This window comes from Cuculus canorus, chromosome 6 (genome assembly GCF_017976375.1).
Source record: "Cuculus canorus isolate bCucCan1 chromosome 6, bCucCan1.pri, whole genome shotgun sequence".
NCBI lineage: Eukaryota > Metazoa > Chordata > Aves > Cuculiformes > Cuculidae > Cuculus > Cuculus canorus.
The window spans coordinates 19,947,856-19,971,618 of record NC_071406.1 but is presented as its reverse complement, the minus strand read 5'-3'; the positions used below and the strand labels follow the sequence as shown (position 1 = coordinate 19,971,618).

At 36.2% G+C, this 23,763-nt stretch overlaps 1 protein-coding gene across 4 annotated transcripts in view; it reads left to right on the top strand.

Annotated features, from left to right (window-relative positions):
• The window catches only part of GRB14 (growth factor receptor bound protein 14), a 68,575-nt gene that overhangs the window by 41,852 nt on the left and 2,960 nt on the right, over nucleotides 1-23,763 (top strand). For all 4 annotated transcript variants that reach the window (XM_054070204.1, XM_009555528.2, XM_054070206.1 and 1 more), the window contains 10 exons: nucleotides 2,024-2,145; nucleotides 4,326-4,400; nucleotides 12,320-12,457; nucleotides 13,516-13,626; nucleotides 13,818-13,913; nucleotides 14,508-14,588; nucleotides 16,817-16,933; nucleotides 17,032-17,089; nucleotides 17,181-17,268; nucleotides 20,736-20,829. In XM_054070204.1, the coding sequence (XP_053926179.1) occupies nucleotides 2,024-2,145; nucleotides 4,326-4,400; nucleotides 12,320-12,457; nucleotides 13,516-13,626; nucleotides 13,818-13,913; nucleotides 14,508-14,588; nucleotides 16,817-16,933; nucleotides 17,032-17,089; nucleotides 17,181-17,268; nucleotides 20,736-20,829 (980 nt within the window). The remainder of the gene's footprint in view (nucleotides 1-2,023; nucleotides 2,146-4,325; nucleotides 4,401-12,319; nucleotides 12,458-13,515; nucleotides 13,627-13,817; nucleotides 13,914-14,507; nucleotides 14,589-16,816; nucleotides 16,934-17,031; nucleotides 17,090-17,180; nucleotides 17,269-20,735; nucleotides 20,830-23,763) is intronic.

Below are 23,763 nucleotides of genomic sequence, written 5' to 3'. Positions count from 1 at the left end.
GAGATAGTATAGGGGAAGGTAGAAACTCTCCAGTCTAGCTGGAAGAGAAAAAATGATCTAACTAAACCAAAGTGCATTTTTTTATGGTGACATTTAGGGATTTGATTATAGGGCTGTGTTTTGGACGACACTAGCAGTGTTTCACTTCCTTCAAGAAAGTAAGTTGAATCAATTGTAAAATATTCTGTGCTGCGACACCTTAAAAATGAAGAAATACAGGCATCCTTACCCATTGAGGTGATGTGGAATATCTTATTTTTGTACCGAGAAGTAAGTCTTGAGGAAATGATATTTTCTTAAATGTCACAATGCCAAGCATTTAAGAGTTTTAAATGTCATCCCAGAGGAGCACTTTCTCTCTATAAAACTGAAAGAAAAAATGCTGGTTTTGAGTAAGACCTTCAGTTATTTAGTGCCTCTTTACCCTTGCATCTGAAGAATGTGTTTTGGAGCACAGCAGTCTGTACAAGATTTTAAAATATTCTCTTTTTTTTGTTGTGTTTTGTTTTCTGTATTACTTTATGCTTTATTTGATCTAGTTGCAAGTAGGACTTGCATGTAGCATCCTTAGTCTTTGTCTTTATGGGCTCAAGAATGAGTTAAATGTGATGAAGTATCAGTAAAATTTAATGCAAGTTTAGGACCTTGCAAAAATTTACTGTTTATATTAACTTAATATTATACCTACTTAAGTTTTTAAATAATCTATACTATTCTTTTATCTGTTATGATTTTTTGAAAAAAAGTTTCTAACAAGCACTTATATGACAGCATCAGCACTCATTTAAAGTATATAAGATTCCTTATGATGCAATGAAGTGTTAAAAATGTGGTCAGAAAATTGTGAGTTACATGGTTTTACTAATATATTTTTAATAGTTTTTTGAAACTATGATCAGAATTGGATGTGAAGAAGCAATAAATGGCAGGGTGACTAAGTTTAGATCTTGGACCTATTTTTAAAGTGAGTTCATTGTTGGAATGTAATTTAAATTTGGAGGTGCCAATGGTAATTTAAATAACATCTACAAATTTGTTCAACTCCATCGTGTTCTCATTAGAGTCCAAAACTAGTAGCCATAAAAACTGTACACCGATTTGGAAGTATGTTCATCCTTTTTTTATAAAGTTATTCCATAAGCTGCTGAAAATTATTAAAGACAGTATAAATAATATTGTACAGAAATTATCCTTGGCCTTTCAGGATTTATGCTTAGCTTCCTGCACTATGAGTAGAATCTGAGCGGCAGAAGCAGGCTAAAGCAGCAAGAATACAAATTTTGAGTGTTGATGCTGTGGTACAGATAACTGAATTCTTTTTCCCTCCTCACTCCACTGCAAAGCCAAACTACACGTTAAGATTCACTTTGTAATTTTTTGTCTTTTTTAGTTCTTTTTTCATGGCTTACTTTTTGCATATGCTAGTTCTATGGCTCCTAAAATCCTCAGTATCCCTGGTTTGTGCAAAAACACTGAAATGCCTTAAGGTCATCTTTAGTTTTAGAAATGGTTCAGGACATAGTGGAGGCCTGAGGAGACAAAGACCAATTAATGCTTTTCTATATTGCAGATAACTTTCCCTTTACAAATGATGCACTAGAGAAAGGAGCATAACCAAGACATTGGTGAGACTCCAGGCAGTCTGAGTGAATGGTTGACATGGTCTGCTGCCTGCTGCCCATGCGTCACGCAGCAGGAACTGCCTGGCTTCTGTAGGGAGAACATGGATTTGGCCATGAAATGGAATAAAGCCCTCAGCTGCCCCCGTAAACAACAACAAAACATGAACATCCCCTCCTCCATGTGACCTACCTCAAAAGCTGGGCTCTGATGAGGAGGAACAGTAACTTGGTGTAACATGGACCTGATTAATAGACTGTGTTCAGATTGCTCGTTTCACGTTTTGTATTTGTTTAATTTAATAATATTTTTATCATCTGACCTTTGTGTTTTCTTATTCTACTCCTAGGCTTTTAGGTGCAGGTTACATGGTCTTTTTTCAAATTTTTTTGTACTTTTACAGGAAGACCTATAGAGGACCATGAATTAGTGATGGAAGTCCAGTCAAATTGGGTAATAGAAGAGGAAAACAGACTATATTTTAGAAAGAATTATGCCAAGTATGAGTTTTTTAAAAATCCACTGGTAAGTCCTAACATTATATCTTGTGCAATTGATGTTGCTGCAAAATAATCTTTTCTGCTACACATAGATAGGCAGAGTGTAAAGCTGTTAGTACAACAGGAGTCAAAAGGAATGATTAGGAAGGAATATGTGTGATATAGAAATGTAGTGTAGTGGGTGTAATGGCTGCTCCCTTTGTTGCAATTGTAAAACTTCCATGTTCATACTTTTTTTTTGGGGGGTGAGAGATCAGACATGGGTTTAATTTTATTGCACTTTGGACAAGGACTTATGACAAAATAAAATGTTTGAAATTGAGTAAAATTTCCATCAAGTGATAACGAAATGTAAAATGAAGCAGTGTGAGGAGGGGCATCTTTAGCAGAGATGATTTTATGAATGGTATGACCCAGTGCTGCCCAATGGCAGCTTCTCATAGCTGCAGCTAAATAATAACTGACAGAAGAGGCTATGAGCAGCCATAACCTATTAGGAGTAAGTGAAAGTGAAGCCAAAGTTAGTATATGTAAAGAATGGGAAGAGAGCAAAGAAAATTTGTAACTCAAGGATGTTGCCAAAGGTTAATGCTGCTGAATCAGACCTTGGCTGATGACAGAGGCCATGGAAGTAGTTGTGGCTCAGCAGGAGAAACTCGCCATCTGGTTGCTGAAATGCATGGTGTATTTGGATCACTCCTAATGATGTCTCTTGCAAAGGGAGCTTGTTTCAGATGTCACAGGGAGAAATAGCAGAAATGTATGAGGACTTGAAAGGTCAAAAATGGAAGGGAACTCAAATTATCTACCTGTGAAAAGGATGAAAAGGGAAATATTAAGATACTAAAAGATACAAGAGATGTGAGGGGTTTTTTTCCTTGCCTCACCTATGTTTCTCTGGGCAAATCATGTACTTCCCTGATGTGGAGATACCCCTGCACTAGTAAAACACTCGAAGCTTGAGATGGGCTACAGTTAGTAGGGAAGCTTTGAAAGAATAAATCTGTTTGTTAATTGTTTAACCAGTGATTGGAAGCAGCTATGGAGTGTGGCAGACATGCAGCTATGACTAGCGTCAGCAGCTGGGGCTAATCAGAATCCTTACTGTTCCTGTTGAGTCATTCTTCTGGGTACTGTAGTCCCAAGTGTAGCAAGAATGCTTTATCAGAAATGAGTTGATATGAATTAACCCTACCAGTAGTTCAGTATTATTAAAAATGAAAGTCAGTGGACATTGTCTGTTCAAGGAAATGTTAGAATTGTAGACTAGTTTGGGTTGGAAGAGACCTTTAAAGGTCATCTAGCCCACCCTCCCCCTGCAGTGAGCAGGGACATCTTCAACTAGATCAGGTTGCTCAGAGCCTAGTCTGACCCTGAATATTTCCAGGGATGGGGCATCTACCACAACTCTGGGCAACCTGTTCCAGTGTTTCACCACCCTCACTGTAAAACATTTCTTCCTTAGGTCTAGTCTAAATCTACCCTGTTCTAGTTTAAAAGTTTCAAACTTGTCCAAACCTTGAGAAAACCTCATTAGTAATGGTCAAACTCTTGGCTGGTTCATATCTGCATGATTATGTTGAACTCTCCAACTGTAGGTCTGTACCATAAGTTATACCTTGATCTTTCCTTGGTAATGAAATCAGCATTTTGAATGTGTACTTGTTAACAATACTGATGTAGCCAGATTTTTATCTTAATTCCTATTCATATAATACCAAATAGACAATAAAACCCCCCGCAGTCCTGAGAGGATTCATTCTTTATTAATGGAAGTTATTCCAAAATATTTTACTGGGTTTGTAGTGTAATGAAAAAAATAGAAAACAATATTTTTTTCAGAATGTTGGTGCGTGTCCTCCCTGTAGCATATTGAAGACCCAGGCAACCCTTATATGTCAACAGCAATAGAACTTACTACTAGAAAAACAATACTAAGGGCTGAGTACTGCAATATGATGCACTGGTCTATGAAACCCTCTTACTTCCAGAGATCATTGATGTTTTCTCGAAATTCTATGTTTTTCAGTAAATAATGTTTAGGATGTCACAAATTTAGGAAGGATATTAAGGCAAGCTTAAATTATTGGATCAATGAATGTGCAGTGTCTTGTGCTGCATTGAAGTTTAATTTTACATCCAAAAGAGATAGGAAGTTTTATTATTATTTTTATGGAATGTTGATACAAATTATTATTGTTACAGAACTTTTTTCCAGATCATATGATATCTTTTCCAAGTGAGACCAACGCAGCTGTAAGCCACTCTGGGATATTACAGGTATGTAATCTTTGAATGAAGATGAGTCAGCTTAGCTCAGATTTTCTCATTGTCTGTGTTTTGTGAGCGTAGCTCTTTGTCACTGTTGCATCTGTTGCTAGGTTTTGAATAACTCAAACCCATGGTTAATAATTTTTTTCCCTTATGAGATATGAAATGATGTCTTCCTTCCAGACAGTTATTTTGTGACCACACTTGGAAACTTGCACATTCTTTTGGAGCCAAGGTGTACCGAAACAGACAAAATGCAGTAAAAATGGTTAATACCTAGAGTATTTCAGGTGAAAGACCCTGTGGTGTGCTGCAGTACCCAGCACATACTTAACAGCAGGCCATGATAGAATATGAGGAACTGGTAATGTGATACAAATGGATATAGGAGAGAGTTAAATGGTTAAACTTAATGAGTAGAAAATTTAGACTGAGTAGGATGATTTGTTAGCTTGAAGGGTGCTGCAGCCTTTGGAAAAAAAATGGTAGGTCACTCAGTGTTAGTCATCTTTTAAGTGGACACAAGATTTTAATTTACAGTGGGAATAATTTCATAGAATGACCATATCAAGGATCATCGTCTTCTCAAAGAGGGGAAAAATGAGTAATAAAGGTGGAAACATACACATCATTCTTGTTTGCTTGTCACTGGAAAAATTAATTAATAGAAGAACTTTCACTGGTCTTAAGAAAATAACCCTATGTGTGATCTTTAGGGATAAAGAGTGATTGGAAAGGCAGCATAATAAACTAAAATATTTAAGGTAGAATTAAAAGAAATATAAAAATTACTATTTTTTTTGCATCTCTATAATGAATTCTACCTTACCGTCCCCAAGTGAATGAAAAATTAACGTTAAAGAACTAACTCTCAAAGCATTCTTCTGTATTAAATGCTTATATCCTTATAGAAGTAGATAGTAGTCAGGAGGTGAAAATTATCCTAAATGTAGTAAAAAATGTTTTAAATTAAATTAAATTAATTTCATTAAATTAATTGACATATACTAGATTCTGTAAATAATTTTTATGAACCTATATAAAACCTTGGTAATTTCAAGAGATGCTGCATATCTAATGAAAACTGGTTCACTCTTGCTACCTAAACAGAAAATAGATTTTGCATTGTAATGTAAATATTTAATTTAGAAAATCTTGTCTCCTGAGTTAGAGGAACGTACTTTTTTTGCTCACAAATGTAATTTGATAGTTTGTGAAAAAACAATAAGGAATTTTATAATGGAACTGTTTGCTGTGTAGCCTTGTACAAACTTCCTGAAGCTCTAGAAACAGAATGTGCTGTGATATATAGGATGTATATGGAGCTTGTGGGTAAGAATAATTCTAAATATGTGTATTTTCTTCCCATTTTGATAGCTTAAAAATTTATTATGAACCCTAATCAGTTGCTATTTTGCATTGTATTGTCTGTTTAATGCTGTTTCATCAAATAAAACTGATTAGGCATGAAATAGAGAATACCTTTGTGGATTGTGCAGTCATCATGCCCAGGTGATTATTTCTTCCCTCCTTCCAGTTACGGGTGGTGATATTGTAAGGATCAGATGCACTCAGTCTGTACATGGCTCTGTGGCTGGTGTCACCGTAATAACTTTGGGTCTGTTGGCAATGGGATAGCCTACATGGCACCAGGTTTACAGCTATCAGATGGGAGCCACCTTTCTCAAAGCAGGTGGAGGGTCTTTCCTCAGGAGCTCGCAGGGCTCATTGGTAGGGCTTTAAACTAGATGTGAAGGGGAGGGGGATAATATCAGGCTTGCCTATGACAAGCTGCGGGAGGACACACAATGGTTGGAGGGATGGGGTGCTGGTATGGGCTCTCCACCTGCTGCCCTGGGGCATGCTGGGGATGCCACGGCACACTTGGAGTCCTGCGGAGATGAGCAGCAGGTTCCTGAGGTAGCAGGTCCCAGGAATGAAACTCCCACAGGACAACTTAGGGGAAATAAGGAGTCTTCCGCTGAGAAGGTCACGTGGCCAGCAGCCCAGCTGAAGTGCCTCTATACAAACTCACGAAGCTTGGACAATAAACAGGAGGGGTTGGGAGCTACCGTGTGGCTAGAAAGTTCTGATCTGGTCGCCATCACTGACACTTGGTGGGACAAATCCCATGACTGGAGTGTGACTATCAATGGCTACAGGCTGTTCAGAAGACTGGGAAGGAGGGGTGGAGGTGTTGCCCTCTATATCACGAAATGGATAGAGTGTGAAGAGCTGTTTTTGGAGAGTAGCCATGAACAGGTTGAAAGCTTATGTATCAGAAAAAAAAATGGGGCAGTAAAAGGAACCTTCTGATTGGTGTATACTACAGGCCACCTGATCAAAGAGAGCCTATTGATGAAGCCTTCTTCCTCCAGTTACAGGAGGCTTCACACGCGCAAGCTTTCATCCTACTCAGGGATTTCAACCACCCTGACATATGCTGGGAAAGTACCATGGCAAGCTGTAGGAGACTCCTAGAGTGAATTGAAGATAATTTCTTAACCCAGCTGGTAGAATCATAGGATGGTTTGGGTTGGAAGAGACCTTAAAGATCATCTAATTCCAACCTCCCTGCCATGAGCAGGGACAGCCCCTACTAGATCAGACTGCTCAAAGCCCCATCCAACCTGACCTGGGTAGGAATTAGATGATTTTTAAAGCCCCTTCCAACTCAAACCATTCTAGGATTCTGTGTTTCAGCAGAAGCTGTTGAGGTGTTTGTTGACAGTGTGTCACTATTGCTTTGGAAACTTTCATTAAGACAAGTTAATGGGCTCACATTATTATTATTTGTGACGTGCTTGGTCAAATATCAAGAGAGACATTAGTTTTAACAACTCAACGCTTACAAGTGATTAAAAAATCGCTTCTGATGCTTTCACAGCTTTTTGTGTATTTATCTGTAAACAAGTGAAATGTTTTTCAACTATGTTTTTCTGGACTTTCATTGAAAGTGAAAGATTGAGAATTTTGGCTGATGACTTTACATCAGAGCATCTAAATAGCCTTAAAACTAAGAAGGGTTTACCTGTCTCCTGTCCACTCAGCATGTGCTAAGTATGATTACTAAGTCTGACGTATACTGAATGTGTGTTTACCAAAGAGAGAGGTTTAATCTCTGCCACGAAGATCTTACCCTAAAAAAAGAAATGTGTCACTACGTGGATTAGAGTATGGCTGCTGTTCAGAGGCACAGCACCCTGTGAACATCTAGTGGTAGGCCCTGTGGATCTTTTGGAACTTTCATTAGGTTGTCTCTGCAATTTGGACGCTTTAAAACAAAAATGAACACAAAAGATGTAAATCTGAGGCCTCTCCTGAATGATATACTCTATTATTTTCAGATTTTGGGGTGGATTATTTGTTTGTTTTTTGACAACTAGTAACTTTCATATGTGAGGAAATTAATTCACTAATTAGATGTGAAACTTGTTGAATTAAATTTTGTGTGACTTCTTTGAAACATCGTGTGCTTATTGCACACGATGCAACCCTTATTTTAGATTCATTCATGTAAATACTACAACCTTTTGTATTCTTTTCCATGACAGCATTCCCAATGACTAGACTGAACAGCAAAGATAATGTTGACAGAATTGAGCCCTTCTGAGTTAGTAGGTGAAATCTCAGCCTCACTGAATTCACTATTTTTTTTTAAATGTACTTTGAAGGGTAACAGCTTAATCCTACATTTCATTTTCATTTATCCAATGTTGTGGTTGCCTTTTTAATCTTTAATTGTGTTTGTAACAGAATTTTTTTTCTGTATGCAGTATGTCAATCTGCTTTAAATTTACAGTCTCATCTTGAAAATAGAAAGTTGAAATGACTTGTGTTAATTACATTTTTTCTAGTTTTGCTTTAAGAATAGACCTATTTCCCCCCTCTTCCTCATTGTTTAATAGATACCATTGATATTCAGGTTCAGTAGGTAGACAAGTTCCAAGTCTTGTATTGACCAAATTGGCTGCTTCTCTCTGATAGCTTTTTACATATAATTTGAATACATTAAAAAAAGCTGTTGTAGATAGCACAAGCCATCTTCCAGAGCCATGGAAAAAACCTTTTACCTGCTGTAGGATATTTTAAAGAAGGCAACATATGTCTTTTCTAAACAAATATAGAAAGTTGGTGTTATATATGAAAAGCTTAAGCCCAGTGCAGAAAAGAAGTACCAAGACACTCACACTCATAATTTTGTGAAACATAATTGCTGATAGTGTCTTTTTCCTCCTTTTCCCATTGCTGTCTCTTTACCTGTATTTTCAGTTGTTCCCATACTCTGCTTTCAGAGATTTAAGATTAAAACTGTAATTTGTTTAATATCTCTACCTCAGCAAGTCCCTCTTTGCCTGTCCAATTTCTCATCTCTAGGCTGGATGCTAGGCAGAATTTCTTCACCACGAGAGTGGTGAGACACTGGAACAGGTTGCCCAGGGAAGTTCTGGCTGCCCCATCCCTGGAGGTGTTCAACGCCAGGTTGGATGGCGCCTTGGGCAGCCTGATCTAGCGGGATGTCCCTGCCCATGGCAGTGGGGTTGGAACTAGATAATCTTCAGCGTCCCTTCCAATCCTAACTATTCTGTGAATCTATAATTCTATCTTGCTGGTTTCTAGTCTTCAGGCTGAAATAGCCATGCACTCGAATGTCAGTCTCTTGTCAGTCTCCTAACCATGCTCTAGTCTGCCCATTGCTTTCTCCCATCTTCCCCACTGGGTTTTGCTGGTCTTTCTCCCAGTCTAGACCCCTCAGACTGACAGAAGTCTATAGGAGACAATACTGAGAATCAGTATCAGTTTTTCACTGGTATTACTTGGTGTCCCCTAAATTTATCAGCAGGTTCAGGGGGAAATCCTGCTTATTCCTAAAAGCACTGGGATGATGGTTGCCTGTCATCACATCTTTGAAGAAATTAGTCATCAAATTCAGACTTGATCCACAATGTCTTAGGAAAATGATGGCTTCTCTAATTTCACTCTCTAAAATTGTATGTGCTCAAGAAGCACTCACCATAGGAAATGTTGTCGACGACTGCAGCTATTCTTTCCTTGAAGATAGAGACTGTACAGAAAAATAATTTGTGTAGTTGAGAGTGTAGCTTTTGATCTTTATTGCATTCAGTGACATCTAGTATTTCTGGGGGTTTTTTTGTTATTATATTAATCTGAGACAGTGGAATGTTTTTCCTGTTCTGTTGGTTTTTTTGCTTATTGATTGATTAGATTTTTGTTTATTTGGTTTTTTTTTGCAACAGAAGACATCTATTTGCGTCAGGTTGGTTTTAAATTGGTTGGGTTTAGAGCTAATCAAATCATAATTGAGTCCTTGGTGCTCTCATGTATTAGTATCTGAAAGACATGGTGATATTTGACACCACCCTACATACCGTGTTACATATGGGTGAGAGGGTACAAGCTTGTTTCTGTGTATTGTGTTACCAGTAATCCTTGTCTACAGCATACCATCATTTAACTCCCCCATATGTCTTCTTCCTATTCTAAGGACTTTTTTAAAATTTTTGTCCTATTTTGATTATCTCTTATCTGCATAAACAGGGATCCATTCCTCTTACAATAATCTTGGATGTACTTCCTTTAAAAAATCCCAACAAACCAAAACAACAACTGAAAAAACAACCAAGACCAACCTCCACCAAAAATCCCAAGGAAGTTATCCTTTCTACTACTTCTAGTTTTAGGCGTTTATTACAGATATGCAGTTTTCACTTTGAAATATTTTTACTGCTCATTCCTTCTGACAGTTAATAGCTTTCACTACAGTTTGTTCGTGTTATATTTTCTCACACAGTCCTCAGCTGTCTTAGAAATAAAAAGATAGATTTGGACTTGCCTTTTTCTTAGCATTATTGCTACTTTATTTTAATGGATAGCGTTGGTACAACAGTGACTGTTGAAGCTGAGCTTTGTATTGCTCCTCCACTTTGATCTGCCAAATAAAAAAAAAAATAAATTCATGACAGTGCTTCTGGTTTGAAGCTCTTAAGGCAGAAATCCTGGGGAAGACACTTGTGCAGGCTGGGAGCCAACTTCTCCTTTTGTCTTCAGAAGAGATACTAAAGCCTAAAATGATGCTCTTTTGTTTTTCTATACATTGAGTGTTTTAGGTTTTTCTAAAGCTTCCATTTGACTTTGTTTATGGTGTTAAAATAATTTTTCCATTGAGCCTTTATATTCTCTATCAGTGAACCTGTTAATACATGGTAAATGGGAAGATTAACAGGGTGGAACACCTACCAGCACCTACCTGTCTGCTTCAATGTGTCTGAAATAGCTTAACTATAAACACAGCTGTATGCCAGCATGTCAATTGAAGTACCCAGTCTTATTGTAATTTAGTTGTTCAGGTGAATAGTGGTGAAGCTATTCATAAGGCATTCACAGTTGTGAGCTCGGGCACTCTCCTGTCACATGAAGCCTGGCCATGTTAGTGCATTCAAACTAACAAAATTGGATTAGCTCAGGCTGGTCTACAGGTGGTATGGTCATTCATCTGACTGCAAGGTAGGAAAACAATAAAAGTGAAAGAAACTTTTGTGTATCTTGGTTGAGCTGCTTTATTAAGTGCCCAATGAACTTGGTGTACTTCCAAAATTACTTTCATGTCATCATTTTGCTGCAATTTCTTACTGGGCCAGTCTGTCTCTTGCCTGGGAATCTGTTGCTTCATGTCCTCAATACAGATTTTCTGGAAGTGGCAGTGGACAGGAGTAAAATATAGCAATGAAAGCTGCAGATATCAACCAGAAAATCCCTTGTTACCTATCTCTGTATAAACATGAATAGTATTTATGATTTTGCAGGCCAGTCTGGGGCAAAGTTCCTTGAAGACCTTAGTGAAAATGTAGATTCCTTTGCATATATGGAGACTGAAGAATTCTAGGTTAGTCTGTTTAGATGTGAGTCATATTTCTGAGTAGTTTTATTGGAAGAAGAGTAATAAAAAAAATCAATGTATTACATGGAATTCCAATAAAGTTAACATGGTTCCCAACTTTTTGGAACTTTTGCCAACTGAGTAAAACTGTGCGCTTGGTCTTAGCCAGATAACAGCTGTGTTGTACTCTGACAATGTCAAGTTTAAATAGCTAAAGAGAAGCTACTGAATATTTTGAGAGTGACAATGCATCAGTTAGCTCCTCTTAGTGCATTAGTTAACTTCTCTCCTTTCTGTATCATTCTGCCTTTTCTATAGCTTGTGAAGGTGCACACCTTTCTCTCCGTGCAGTTCTGGAAGCAAAGTGGCTGATCTCTTAGACTTTGAAGTCCTCCTTCCTCCTGATGCAGGTTTTTTTCAGTACTCTGTGCCACATGTCCTTGAGCACACAGACATGAGCTGTCTTGGTGACTGGCTCAGCCTCTCCTGGTTTTGGTTCAGCTAACGCTCCTAAATCTCCTACTTAAGCACTACTTCAGGTCTTGAGACCTTTGTTCCCTCCTTTTGAAATATCTACCTCACTTGCATATCTTTGTGATTCAGATTTTGTGATTTGTTTACTGAATTAATTTTAACCCAGATCAGTTCCCTTATCTGGTTTGTAACAGCGGAGAGAAGTGGATTTTTTTCTTCTTCTGTTGGTAGCATTGATTTGCAGTTTTATATAAATAGGGTCTGAGATATGGAATCAGAACTTCTTACACTGCTTTTGTTGCTGAAGTCAACATATTGCATAACTAATGCTCTCATTTCAAACCATATGTTCCGTATAAATATGTAGCTCGCTTAGCATACCTTGGAGTTGTGTAACATTCTACATGCCTTAAATCAGTGGTACTCAATGCAATCATAACTAAATTACCGTGGTGATTTAGGCATTTATTCCCATTTGTCCCATTTGAGTATGTTAATGAAACTGAAAGCTGGTTTCAGATGGAAAGAGAAATGCATCTATGATATTTTCTTTCAGATGTTCCTAAGCTCCAGTACGTATCCTGAGATTCATGGTTATTTGCATGCAAAGGAGCAGGGAAAAAAATCGTGGAAAAAATTGTACTTCCTTTTGAGAAGATCTGGTCTTTATTTTTCGACTAAAGGTACATCTAAGGTAGGGGAAGGAAACAAAAAGAAAGAGAGAACTGTGAACCTAGAAAAAATGCGTGCGTATTTATCATTTGTTGCAATAATAAACATAAATTGAATTTCAACTTATAGTGAGAAAAAGGAAAAAATAAATCTATTTTTTATAGATAAAAGCTAGAGAGGTATTGAGATATAAAATTGGTAAAGTGTTGTCTTAGAAACAGTAGTTTCTTTTTGCCTGATAACTTTGCTTTATTCTGGTTAATATTTTTCCAGTCAGTTAACAGAGCACTCTATTAAATAGAGTTTTCAAATAGTAGTTAAAATCCTGAAGTATAAGTTGATGCTCTGAAAAATGGCCATAATACTTGATTATCTAAAGTAAACGAAAACCTATGTATGAAAGGATTTTACAGGAAGATTTTGAGAATTCTCAGAGCTTTGCAATTTTTCATTTTACTCGTTCAACTGTTTGATGGCAGTACTTTAAAACTGAGTATGTTAAACAGGATACATTGGAGTTGAGGCACCTTTTACACAAACCACTTAAAACAATGTTTTTTCTTGTTCTGAATTTTCTGTGTTAGCTGCCAGAGTATTCATTGGGCTACTTTTGTATCCTTAAGCAAATATCTTTTATTTGCTTCCTTGACTTAGTTAACCTTAGAGCATGGAGATAATCATTAGAAATAGTACTGGAGAGTAATTATTACAGCATGGTGTTTTTCAGATTCTGAAAGTATATTTTATTTTGATATTTGAAATGCATGCTGCTCTCAAAACTTGACTCCTACTCTAATATTATTGTGGCTTGAATTTAGTGGATATTTTCCCAGAAATTATGTCACTTGTACTTTGTTTTTTTTCTCCCTCTCTTGAAGAATGAACTCTTAGACTAGTTTGAGGGTTTTTTTCTCTGCATTAGAAAATTAACATTGAGCTGTCTTCTACTAGATTTTGTGATGTCACAGTTAAAACTGCAGTACTGTTTTGGTACAGATAGCTAATATATTCTTCTGAGCTTCTTATCTGAAGAGGCTGGCTAAAAATAGTCTAACACTATTACATTTCCCTTCCTTTTAGGAGCCAAGGCATCTGCAGTTTTTCTGTGAATTCAGCAATAGTGATATGTACATGTCTTTGACCGGCAAAAAGATTTCTGGAGCACCAACAAACTACGGATTCTGCTTTAAGGTACAAGCTTATTATTCTGATAAGTATTAAAGCAAGCCACAGTTTTTAGGTAAGCTTAAGTTTCTTTAAGGTTTTTTGAAAACAGTATTCAGCTGTCTGTTATAAAATAGGAGAATTAGTGGCTTTTATTTCAACAGGTATTATCTTCAAGATATGCATTAATGCTAAAAAAATGTGCTGTGGCCTTCTAGCCTAACAAATCAGGAGGAACCAGAGACCTGAAACAACTCTGTGCAGATGATGAACAAAGTAGGACCTGTTGGATGACAGCAATTAGATTGCTCAAGGTAATTTTTCTCTGTAGCATTAACTTCTTGCTGAAGTTTACCAAGCGAAATTTTGATACTGTGTGGTAGAGAAGGAATGTAATTCTAAGTTCCCATGCATTCACAAAATTAATTTTGAACTCTGAAAGCTTTTTTTTTTCTTCATCCCAGCAAACAGAAGGAGCCTAAATTACTGGAATCATTGTAGAGGATGGGATGATGTCTTGAAGCCTCAGTCCTGCAAATATTTAACATTAAGCATATGTTTATGTGTAACTATGTTGAATTCAGTGAGATTGTTGACTAACATTGAAGAAAGCTGCAAGAATACACAACAAGGGAACATTGATATATTTTTAAAATCTGCCTGCTTGTGACAAAATACATATAGGCCAGTTTGTACATTAATGAATAGTATAATATTTAACGTAGATTGTACAATTGTAAAGACAGCAGCAATGACAAAAATGTTGTGCATTTCCTTGTCCTACCAGCATTTATCCCTGGTTTGTAATGATGTAAGAAAAGTATGTCTTATCTTTTACATCTGAAAAAAAAATTACTTGGCTTAGGTTTATAATTTTAAATGCTAACCATATTATTTTCTGGTTTTAGTATGGGATGCAGCTGTATCAGAATTACATGCAACCATATCAAGGTAGAAGTGGCTGCAGCCCGCTGAGTATTACACCTATGGTATGTCCCACAGTAGCTCCATAAATAAAAATATTGTTTCTGCCATGGTGCTATTTTTAAGTGACTTACGTCAGTTTTAGTACTGACCCAACCCTGCAAATATTCGCATGTGCAAATGCTTGCCAAAATCCTTAAGGCTGTCAGGGTTGATTGGAGAGCAACTTAATTAATTTGCTTACTTAATACAAATCAGGTAGTCTGGACCAGTTAACAGGCTTTTTCCCTTTTTCATATCTCCAGTATTTTGGGAGATGATTGGCTTATCATCAGTGTTAAAAAGAATGAAAGAGAGTTTTGGAAACAGAGCAGCAGAACTACCAATGCATTAAAAAAGAAGTGTTTAAGGTTACAGATGCTGTATATGTTTAATAAGAAAGCTATAACAAATCCTTTTCAGTATATAGTAGTACTTTCTTTTTTTTTAATATTGAGGGCTTAAGATGAATTTCAGCGAGTGTAGTACTGACTGGACTTCAGAGGAACACCATAATTGGGGTGAAATGGGTTTTGGAGAAACAACAGCCTATCCTAGATGCTGTGTCCAGCTCCTCAGTCAGATGGTTGGATTGGATCAATTTGTCCTTTTCTTCAATATCTTATGGTATCCCGAGTCTTTATGAGTCATTTGATTAGAGACTTCTTCATGAATGATATAACTTTCTGTGGGTTTTGTTGGCTAAACTGGGTAAAAATTACTTGTTGTTGGGACATGTGACAGTGATTTTATGGTGCATTTTTTTAGCTTTTATTATAGTTCTTGCTGTTAGAAACCCTAGAGTATGCATTTTCTGTTATAGGTATTCACAAAAATAGTGTTCGGTGATGTTGCTAATAAACATGGCTTCAAAATTGTACGTAATACACTGACCATGTCTTTACTCTCTGTTATGTGAAGTTGTTACAATAGCCAGCTGCTGCTTTTATGACAGACCTGGGACCCATTACTGATTCTCTCTCCTCTTACACTACTGCATGTGTTTTAGCTCACGTAGCTTCTAACACAGGCAGATTTTATAACCAGTAGAAAGCATGGCACTGCTTTTCTGCTTGTGTGTAATTCAGGAATTAAACAGCAAACTGGATAAATTTGGGAATTAACATGCTAATGAACATGCTTCGTAGGGGAACCACTCTCATGTTTCACATTCTTCCATAACTCACAACCATGTCAGCTACAAGGAAATCCACTCTCCTAGAGGCAAACTTTTTCTTTTATTTTGCCTTTTTTTTTCCCACTTTTGTGAAGTTCTTTGCAGCTTACAGTTACTAAGGCAGATCTTAGACTACAGTATCAAGAATTAAACTGGACAGAATTACCATATTCCATTTCTGGTTATGTTCATGCTCATAACCAAACAGGAACAAAACACGGCTGCTTTGATTTTGGACGGGGAAACTTTGCTAATCCTACAGTAATCTGGGCCTCTTGCATTCTAGATGTTATTTTAACTTAAGAATGCTAGAATGTCCTTGGAATTATTTTATTTGATGTTCTATTGTTCTTGGTGTTATTTTATTTTATCAATTATTGGGTATTACAGTGCCTGCCAACATTTGAACCTGTATTAAATATTTTGTAAATGTTGGTTTCTGAGAAGTATTTTGGTGAGTTTTAAGACTGGTCAAACTTCAGTGCTTTTTATTCTATTTTTTTTTTAACAGATCCTACAGTTGTTGAATCTGATAAGAGTTAAAAGAGATGAATTAAAATAATATTTAAACTCCATAGAAATTGCTGTTTTCAATGCTTAACTCCAGAAGACTTTGATTGACAATTTATATAGGAAATATATAAATTCAGGATTTACCTGTTGCAAAATATTTCAAATCTTTGTTAATTTGATGGTTACGTGTAAGAATTTTGTATTTTATCCCTTTTCTCTTACTTGGACAATTTAATAACAGTTTCATGACTTGTTTTGACATACAAAGGGCTAGTTATAATTAAAAATAGTTAAAAATAGAAATGGAGTTTATGGTAAAGCGATGTATTTATCATCTATTGCACTAATGCAAAAAGATGATCTGTCCTGCCAGACAGATTGAGCTTTGCAGCAGCATACTTGAATTACAAATGTTCCCTAGGGTAAAATGAGTTTGGCTCTGATGGGAAACACTGCGGATACTTGAAACACCACTTAGAAAACATAATGTTTTCTCAGAAGCTCACTTTTAAATGATGAGTCTTTAAAAAATGAACAAATTAAATTTATTTTTCTTTGTTGCAGAGAAGCATTTCAGAAAATTCTTTAGTAGCGATGGATTTCTCCGGACACAGAAGCAGAATTATAGAAAATCCAACAGAAGCCCTTTCTGTTGCAGTTGAAGAAGGATTAGCATGGCGGGTATAAACACCTTTGCTTTTTCAGAATAGTATTTTCTGATTTTTTTTTTTCAAAGCAAAAAAGCTTTGAAGTAATGTTTTTATTTCTTTCTCATACAGAAAAGAGGATGTTTACGACTCAACACACATGGCAGTCCTGTTGCCATGCCTAACATGGGTATGTGTGAGTTAATTCATTGCCAGGGAAATGCAATAGCTGATTCTTTCAATAAAGGCAACAAGTTTTTTAAAGATATTTATTTCTACAGCTATACACAGATCTCAGTCATGGTTTCATCATAAAATCTCTAGAGAAGAGGCTCAGAGGCTTATTTTGCAGCATGGACTTGTAGATGGGTAAGCTAATTCTTTAGGTAACACTTCTGTGACACATTTCTAGTCAACAACTGCTATTTTCATGTACTTATTGGGGTGGGGAGATGAAGGAAGGAAGATTTTGCATTTACCTAAGAGAAATAGAAGTTCTTTTATATAGGGCTATCTGGGGATCAGTTGGTTTCTGTTTTATATCTTTTAGAAGTAATAAAGTGGTGATCTAACACTCCAATTCTGTCACTGTCAGGTTACTTATGTCTGCTCAGAGCCAGGCACTTGAGCTCTGTATTTGCACAGTATTCTCTGGGCACTGTCAACTTTGGCACCAGTGTCTTTTGTATCTCTTATTAGTGATAGAAGAATGAAAGAAAGCCTGAACACATCAACTACTATTATTTTAGAATGAACTGTACAGGGATATCCACTGAAAAAAAAGTATGCTTTCCCTCATGAAATGAAAAAAAAATTAATTATCCCTTAAAAGTAAACAAGAAACCTTAGGATAAGACTACTCACTTTTATTTTTCTCTCATTTAAATTTTAATTTTAAAAATGACAAAGCAAGTAGGTATTTTATGTTCAAATCCTCCTGTTTTTAATTTCTATATTTTTATTCTTACTCCTGTATTAAATGTAAACTGGGACTGCCTTCATTCAAAGAGTGATTCCATAAAACTCTAAGTTCTCTGACTCTTTCCAGTTGTATACCTGTAATATCAGATAACTGGTTAAATCCCTTCAGGTTTAGATTAAGTATGTTGAAACACTGTTTTCTACCTCTGCAGAAAGGGCTCTAGGAAAAAAAAAGAAATGAGAAGGAAAGGGAGAGAAAAATAGTCAAATTAGTCAAGGATGGCTAATTGGACTCCCCCTTTTGTATTTTTTCTCTGTTTTATTTTTTGTTGTTGTTTTCCAGGGTCCTGTTTTTAAGCTCAGCTAATAATTCTGAAACTGCTTCCGTACTCTGCATTCATTTTTGCATTTATTATATGAGAGGGACAGGACACGGGGGTGAATCCAACATTTATTTCTGAGCAGTATGTCCATCTAGGGATGATGAATCTTCCAGCGTATTTCAGCGGGTACACACACTTACTGTTTAATGAAACCCAGTACACTTAGTGAGTAAAGAGCAATGGTGTTTGAGATGAGTAAGTGAATACCTTGCTAACATTAGTTTTGTACAGTGATGTTTATGTTATATTGTTGGATCTATTCATAGATGTGCATTCTATTTTTAATGAGGAAGATACTCTTGCAATTTAGAATTGGTTAGAGCATGGGACTATGAGCACTCATACGCTGTAATATAATACATATTCAGGAGCTACAGTGAAGTCATGAATACATTACAGTGCCTGACAAACGCTATGCTTTTTGATGAGCTGAAAGAATGAATTATCACCAGAAATACAAAGGTTTTCATAGGAATAATAAATTTTTTTTTTGGGGGGGGAGGGTGGAGAAGCAGAGAAAATAATCCATGTTGAGCCTTTTAAGGAACGTCTCCAGCATATATGATAGAGATGGTGGGACCTCTGTAATACCATATGTACCAACAAATATAATATTCATGATGGCTTATAGAAGATAAAGGGACTAGTATGTAAAGAATCTTAAGGTGTGCTGTGAAGGAATAAGGTTTTTGGATTAACTGTTCTGGTATAAAATGAATGTTCTTAAAGAAGTTTATGTAGCAATATTGTAGATTTTATACTTTCCCTAGAGGACGTTTGAAGACTTTTCAGTGATAAATGGTTGACAGGATTGCGAACTGATCAGCATCTGACTGATGAATGGGATAATGGCCCATGAAAAAAAATCAACTGGTCATTCAGAGAATTCCCTGTATGTTTATGAAGGAACATTTGTTTGTAGCTATCCAGCATATCTAAAAAGCCCACTTCCAACAAGCATTGCAAAGATTGTATGATCTACAACCCTTTCTTCATATTAAAGCGATCTTTTTAAAGGTTCTTTGACAACTGAAGTAGGTCTATTGTGATAAGGTTAGAAAAGAGTAAAGAGCTCTTTATGCAAAGGAAGACAAATATTGCTTAGCTTTGCTGGTAAAACAAGGATAAAAGTAAGAAAATGGACTTTAAAGAACTGATGAACGGGAACATAAACCAGTATAATTTTTCTGAATAAAGTAAAATGCCAGTCCTTAATGACAAACATACAGAAGATTTAAGTTTATACAAAGGATCTTTGTAACTCTGAAGAACTGTGTCCTGGAGAGGGTGAAAAGCCACTAGGTGGTGAGAGAGAGCTTGTTAAGAGAGCTATTGAGAGCTGCAATTGTCCTTACTCTTCTGTGCTCTTAAAAGCCGTGCGCTGAGTTGACAGTTGTCCCTCTTTAATAATTGAATTAGTATCAGAGCTCCGAATTAGACTGGATGGGGATTTAATGATTATGGGCTACAAATATCTTAATTCCATGTATTTTCTTACTTTGTACAAATAGAATTCTCAAAAACTTTGAGAATAAAATCAGTAGTTTGGATCCATGCTCTTAGTCAGTGAAAATCCAGTGTAAGCTTTCTTCTCCTGAAGTGCTTTCCTTTGTTATAATAGTTGTGCTCTAATTTCTAGTATGGAGTTGGGCAAAAGGTGGTCACTAGTGCTTGGTTGATACCTGCAAGTCCATCTTATTCTTTTCTTTTGTGTCCTGTAAGAGGAGCGTGCTTGCCGATATCTGCCCTTCCATTTGCCTTGTTTGGTACTTTTGTTAGCTATATTCCAGACCAGCACTGTACAAACAGTTCAGGATCTGTCCACTATAAAGCTGTGAGTCAGGTGCCTCCTCTCTGTTCTCCAAACTGTTCTTCTCTGCTGATATTACAAACCTAGTGATTCAATGAAAGCTGTCTCTTATTGGTAACCATCCTTTGCCTGTATAAGATTATCCTACCGAGGTTATGGCAAAATTATGTTTGTCTATAGCATGGCTGGAATAAGTTATTGATGAAAGAGTTACAATGACGCTGTTGGGCATTGAGAGTGATGTGATTTGAAGTGAGTCTGCGTCAATGACTATTGACCAGATGTGAAAATAATTCTGGTATGTCTTTTCCTGCAAATTTCCTGTTGAACTAGATTTTGAATTTTCCCTATAACATTTGTGATTTAGGTAACTTTCAGAGTCCAAAGTAAAATTTTGTTTAAAGCACAAGCTTTGAGGCTGCTTTTCTGTCTGAAGAGATGTGTTGTAATTCAATGTAGTGTAAAAACTAATGCCTTACAGTGTCATTCATTTTGAGAATACATATTTTTCCCATAATAGACAAGGTGAAGAAGAATTTCAGAAAAAGTATTTCTGTGAGACATTTGCAAAGAAATACTGATTAAAAGCATAACTTACATAATTACTATTATTTTTGCTTTTCACTAATACTTACTGTAATGAATTTACAACAGTTTTAACTGGATGATTACAAAAGGCTTTCTGGAGTAATCTTACTGTGAAAACTTTCAATCTCTTTTAGGGTATTCCTGGTACGTGATAGCCAAAGTAATCCCAAAACATTTGTATTGTCACTGAGTCATGGATTAAAAATAAAGCATTTTCAAATTGTACCAGTAAGTAAATGTTTCAGTTTATATATATGATTGTAAAACAAAACAGTTGAATAATTGTGATAAAATATTGATGGATTTTTTTTCTTTAGCTGCTGTATGGAACACGTTAACATAATACCTGTATCACTAAAAATAAACAGTATTCTTGAGTAGAATTGAACATTTATGAGCTTTGCTATTTGAGTTGTTACAAAGCTCCATTAGTATTATGAAATCCTAAAAATCATCTTGAAAAAGCAGACAAATCTATTTGAACTGGAATGGAAGCAATGAAAATCATGTTTTAATAAAGGTCATATTGACTTTTCATTTTTCAATATGTGCACAGTTTCTCTTTAGCCATCTGTTTAGGTGAACTGTCAACGATGTGTGTGTGTAACTCACTGACTAATCTGTTCAAGAGAGTTTCTCTCACTATTTGGTGTCAAACGTTTTTGACTGACCTCTCTGTATGATTCTTGTTATTGTGGTCCAAGTCAGGGGAATAATTTTAGCAAAAAAATGTTATCCTTATTTAGTCCAGCTATTTAGAGATAAGCTGAAATTTCCTAAATTGAAATCATATTTCAATCACTTTTCATTGGAGATATCATCCAATCTCCTCCCTGAATGGCCAGCTTTCTGTATCCCTTCCACTCCTTCCAGAGCGGGTTTATACTGTTTGCTTTACAGGCTGCTTCTGTTGAGATGAGAAAGACATTTGCATTATGTGTTTTAGTTAGAGATGCTTGACATAACAGCAGACCTATAGCTTTTTCTTCTCTCTTCACAAGAAACATTCTTCCAGACTACATGATACTCTAGCCTCCATGTTTCTTCCTACTGAATTTTCAATGAGATTTGCTCTGCTTGGAAGAAATTAGCATAGTGGCATTTTTGTTTTGGTTCTGATCGGATAATCCCCCATGATTGTTTATCAAATTTCTGTAGGCCTTACCTAGGGCTTGTAGCTTTTATCCTCCTCTATAAAAGTTCCTGTAGCATTTAGTTTTATTAAACTAAAGCATTATATTGGAGGAAGAAAGGAATGAATCAATGATAGTAAAAATAATTGCGTGGGATTTTCATCATTTTAGGCACAAACAATGGAGGAGTCCTTTATCCAAAAATGATAACTATGCCCTGAATCCCATGCGAGCATCAGAATGTGCTCTGTGATCAGAATCCCAGGTGTAAGATTTCTGTGCTTTTAATGACTGTAGTTGCTTCTGTTATTTACTTTGAGATAACTGTTGTGTGTTTTAAAAAACCTTCTGAAATCTGTACAAATACTGATTCTATTTCATTGGGATGTCATTTAACTCTAAGAGACCACTTTTTCCTTCCCTGTCAGGAAACAGACCCTCTTTTCTGCAAGACCAGATGTAGCAGAAGCTGCAGTTATCTTCCATTTCCTCTGAGCTGGATGATTCTCTTCTTCAGTCAATTATTCAGTCAATTCTAATGTTCTTCTGCAGTGCATTTGAGGAATTAACCATATACACACATGCTAAAACCTTGCTGTCCTGTTGTAGCATCTGTGGAGGAACGAGGAATTCTTTGTTTTGACATGGATTGTCTGTAGACTTGGGTCAATTTTTCCGTGCTGATGGTGTAGAAGCCCTTTAGCACTTCAGGAAGGAAATTTTTTTTTGTTTCTTTTTAAAGTAAGGGTATTTATCCTAAGTTAGTTACCAGAAGCAATAAATCTATAATGAGAACAACTTAATCCAGAGAGAGAATGTGAATATTGAAACTGTTAGTTCCCCAAACATAGGCATATTTTGGTTCCTTTCTGTCATTTAATTTCTAGTTGCATTCAGTACCCCTCAGCTATTCTCAACACCGTGACGTACTACATGCTCTGCTTTTGCTAGGACAATACTTTTTAAGGAGTTCAGGAAAGTATTTTTTGAGGGGGGAGAGGTTTTCTTCCAGTCACTGTTGCTCTTCTAAATGAAGTTATAATTTTTTTAAGAAACAAGGCATTTTGTGTTACTGCAGTAAGTTTCAATAAGTAATTATTATTTGGAGATCAAGGTTAACTTTTTGAACTTCAAATCCTGCTGTTCTTCTAAACTCTTTCCTTTTTCCAGTCATTGGGAAAAGCAGATAAACTTTCCTACTAACTGTAAATAAACAAATGGTATTTAGAAGGCTTTTTTACAAGTTAAAATTAATTCAGTCTCTAAATAATTTTTCCCTCACATTTTACATTGTTTCAGGTTATATTATGTTTAAATATGTGTCCTTTCAGATACTGCACGCAGTCCGCCAATTAAAGCTTCTCCCATGTTCCCATGTTAACAGGTGCCTCATGTAAACCTTAGTAATGTGCAACAGGTATTGCAGGTTGGTGGCAGGGAACTGATTGCAAGTTGAAAACAAAACCTTTGAGATACATTCGGGATCCCACACTGTGAAAACTGGAGAACTTGATAGTTTAGAAGTATTTTTCAGCCTTACTACTTTGAGTTGATAAAAGTTAAATTCAGTGTAGTCTATTTTGAAATTAGCTGTTCTGTAGTCCATGTGAAAGAAGAATTGGTATACATTTCTGGCACTGTCTTTTTCCAATTAATGTTCTCTCCTAACAGGCTTCTTAGCTTGCAGAGAATGTCAGGTTCCTGGGCAACATAACTTTGATATGAATCTTTATGCTGCAAAATATTGATTGCTTTAGAATTAGCCATCTTCTGGTATTCAGTTCAAGGTTTGACATTAACTTGGAGAGGGCAAAATAGGCTGAAAACGAAATCCTGGTCAAGAAATATCTGAATTCTCAATTCTTCCTTCTATACAGTATGTTGGCAGGAAAATTGCATGCATAAGGGAAGTCCAATGGATGATAATCCATTTTAACATTCTTGGCTGGAGCACAGAGTTTACAAATGCACACATTGCAGTGTTTGGCCTGGATTGACCAAGGTCTGAGAATAAAGAAATTACAAACTA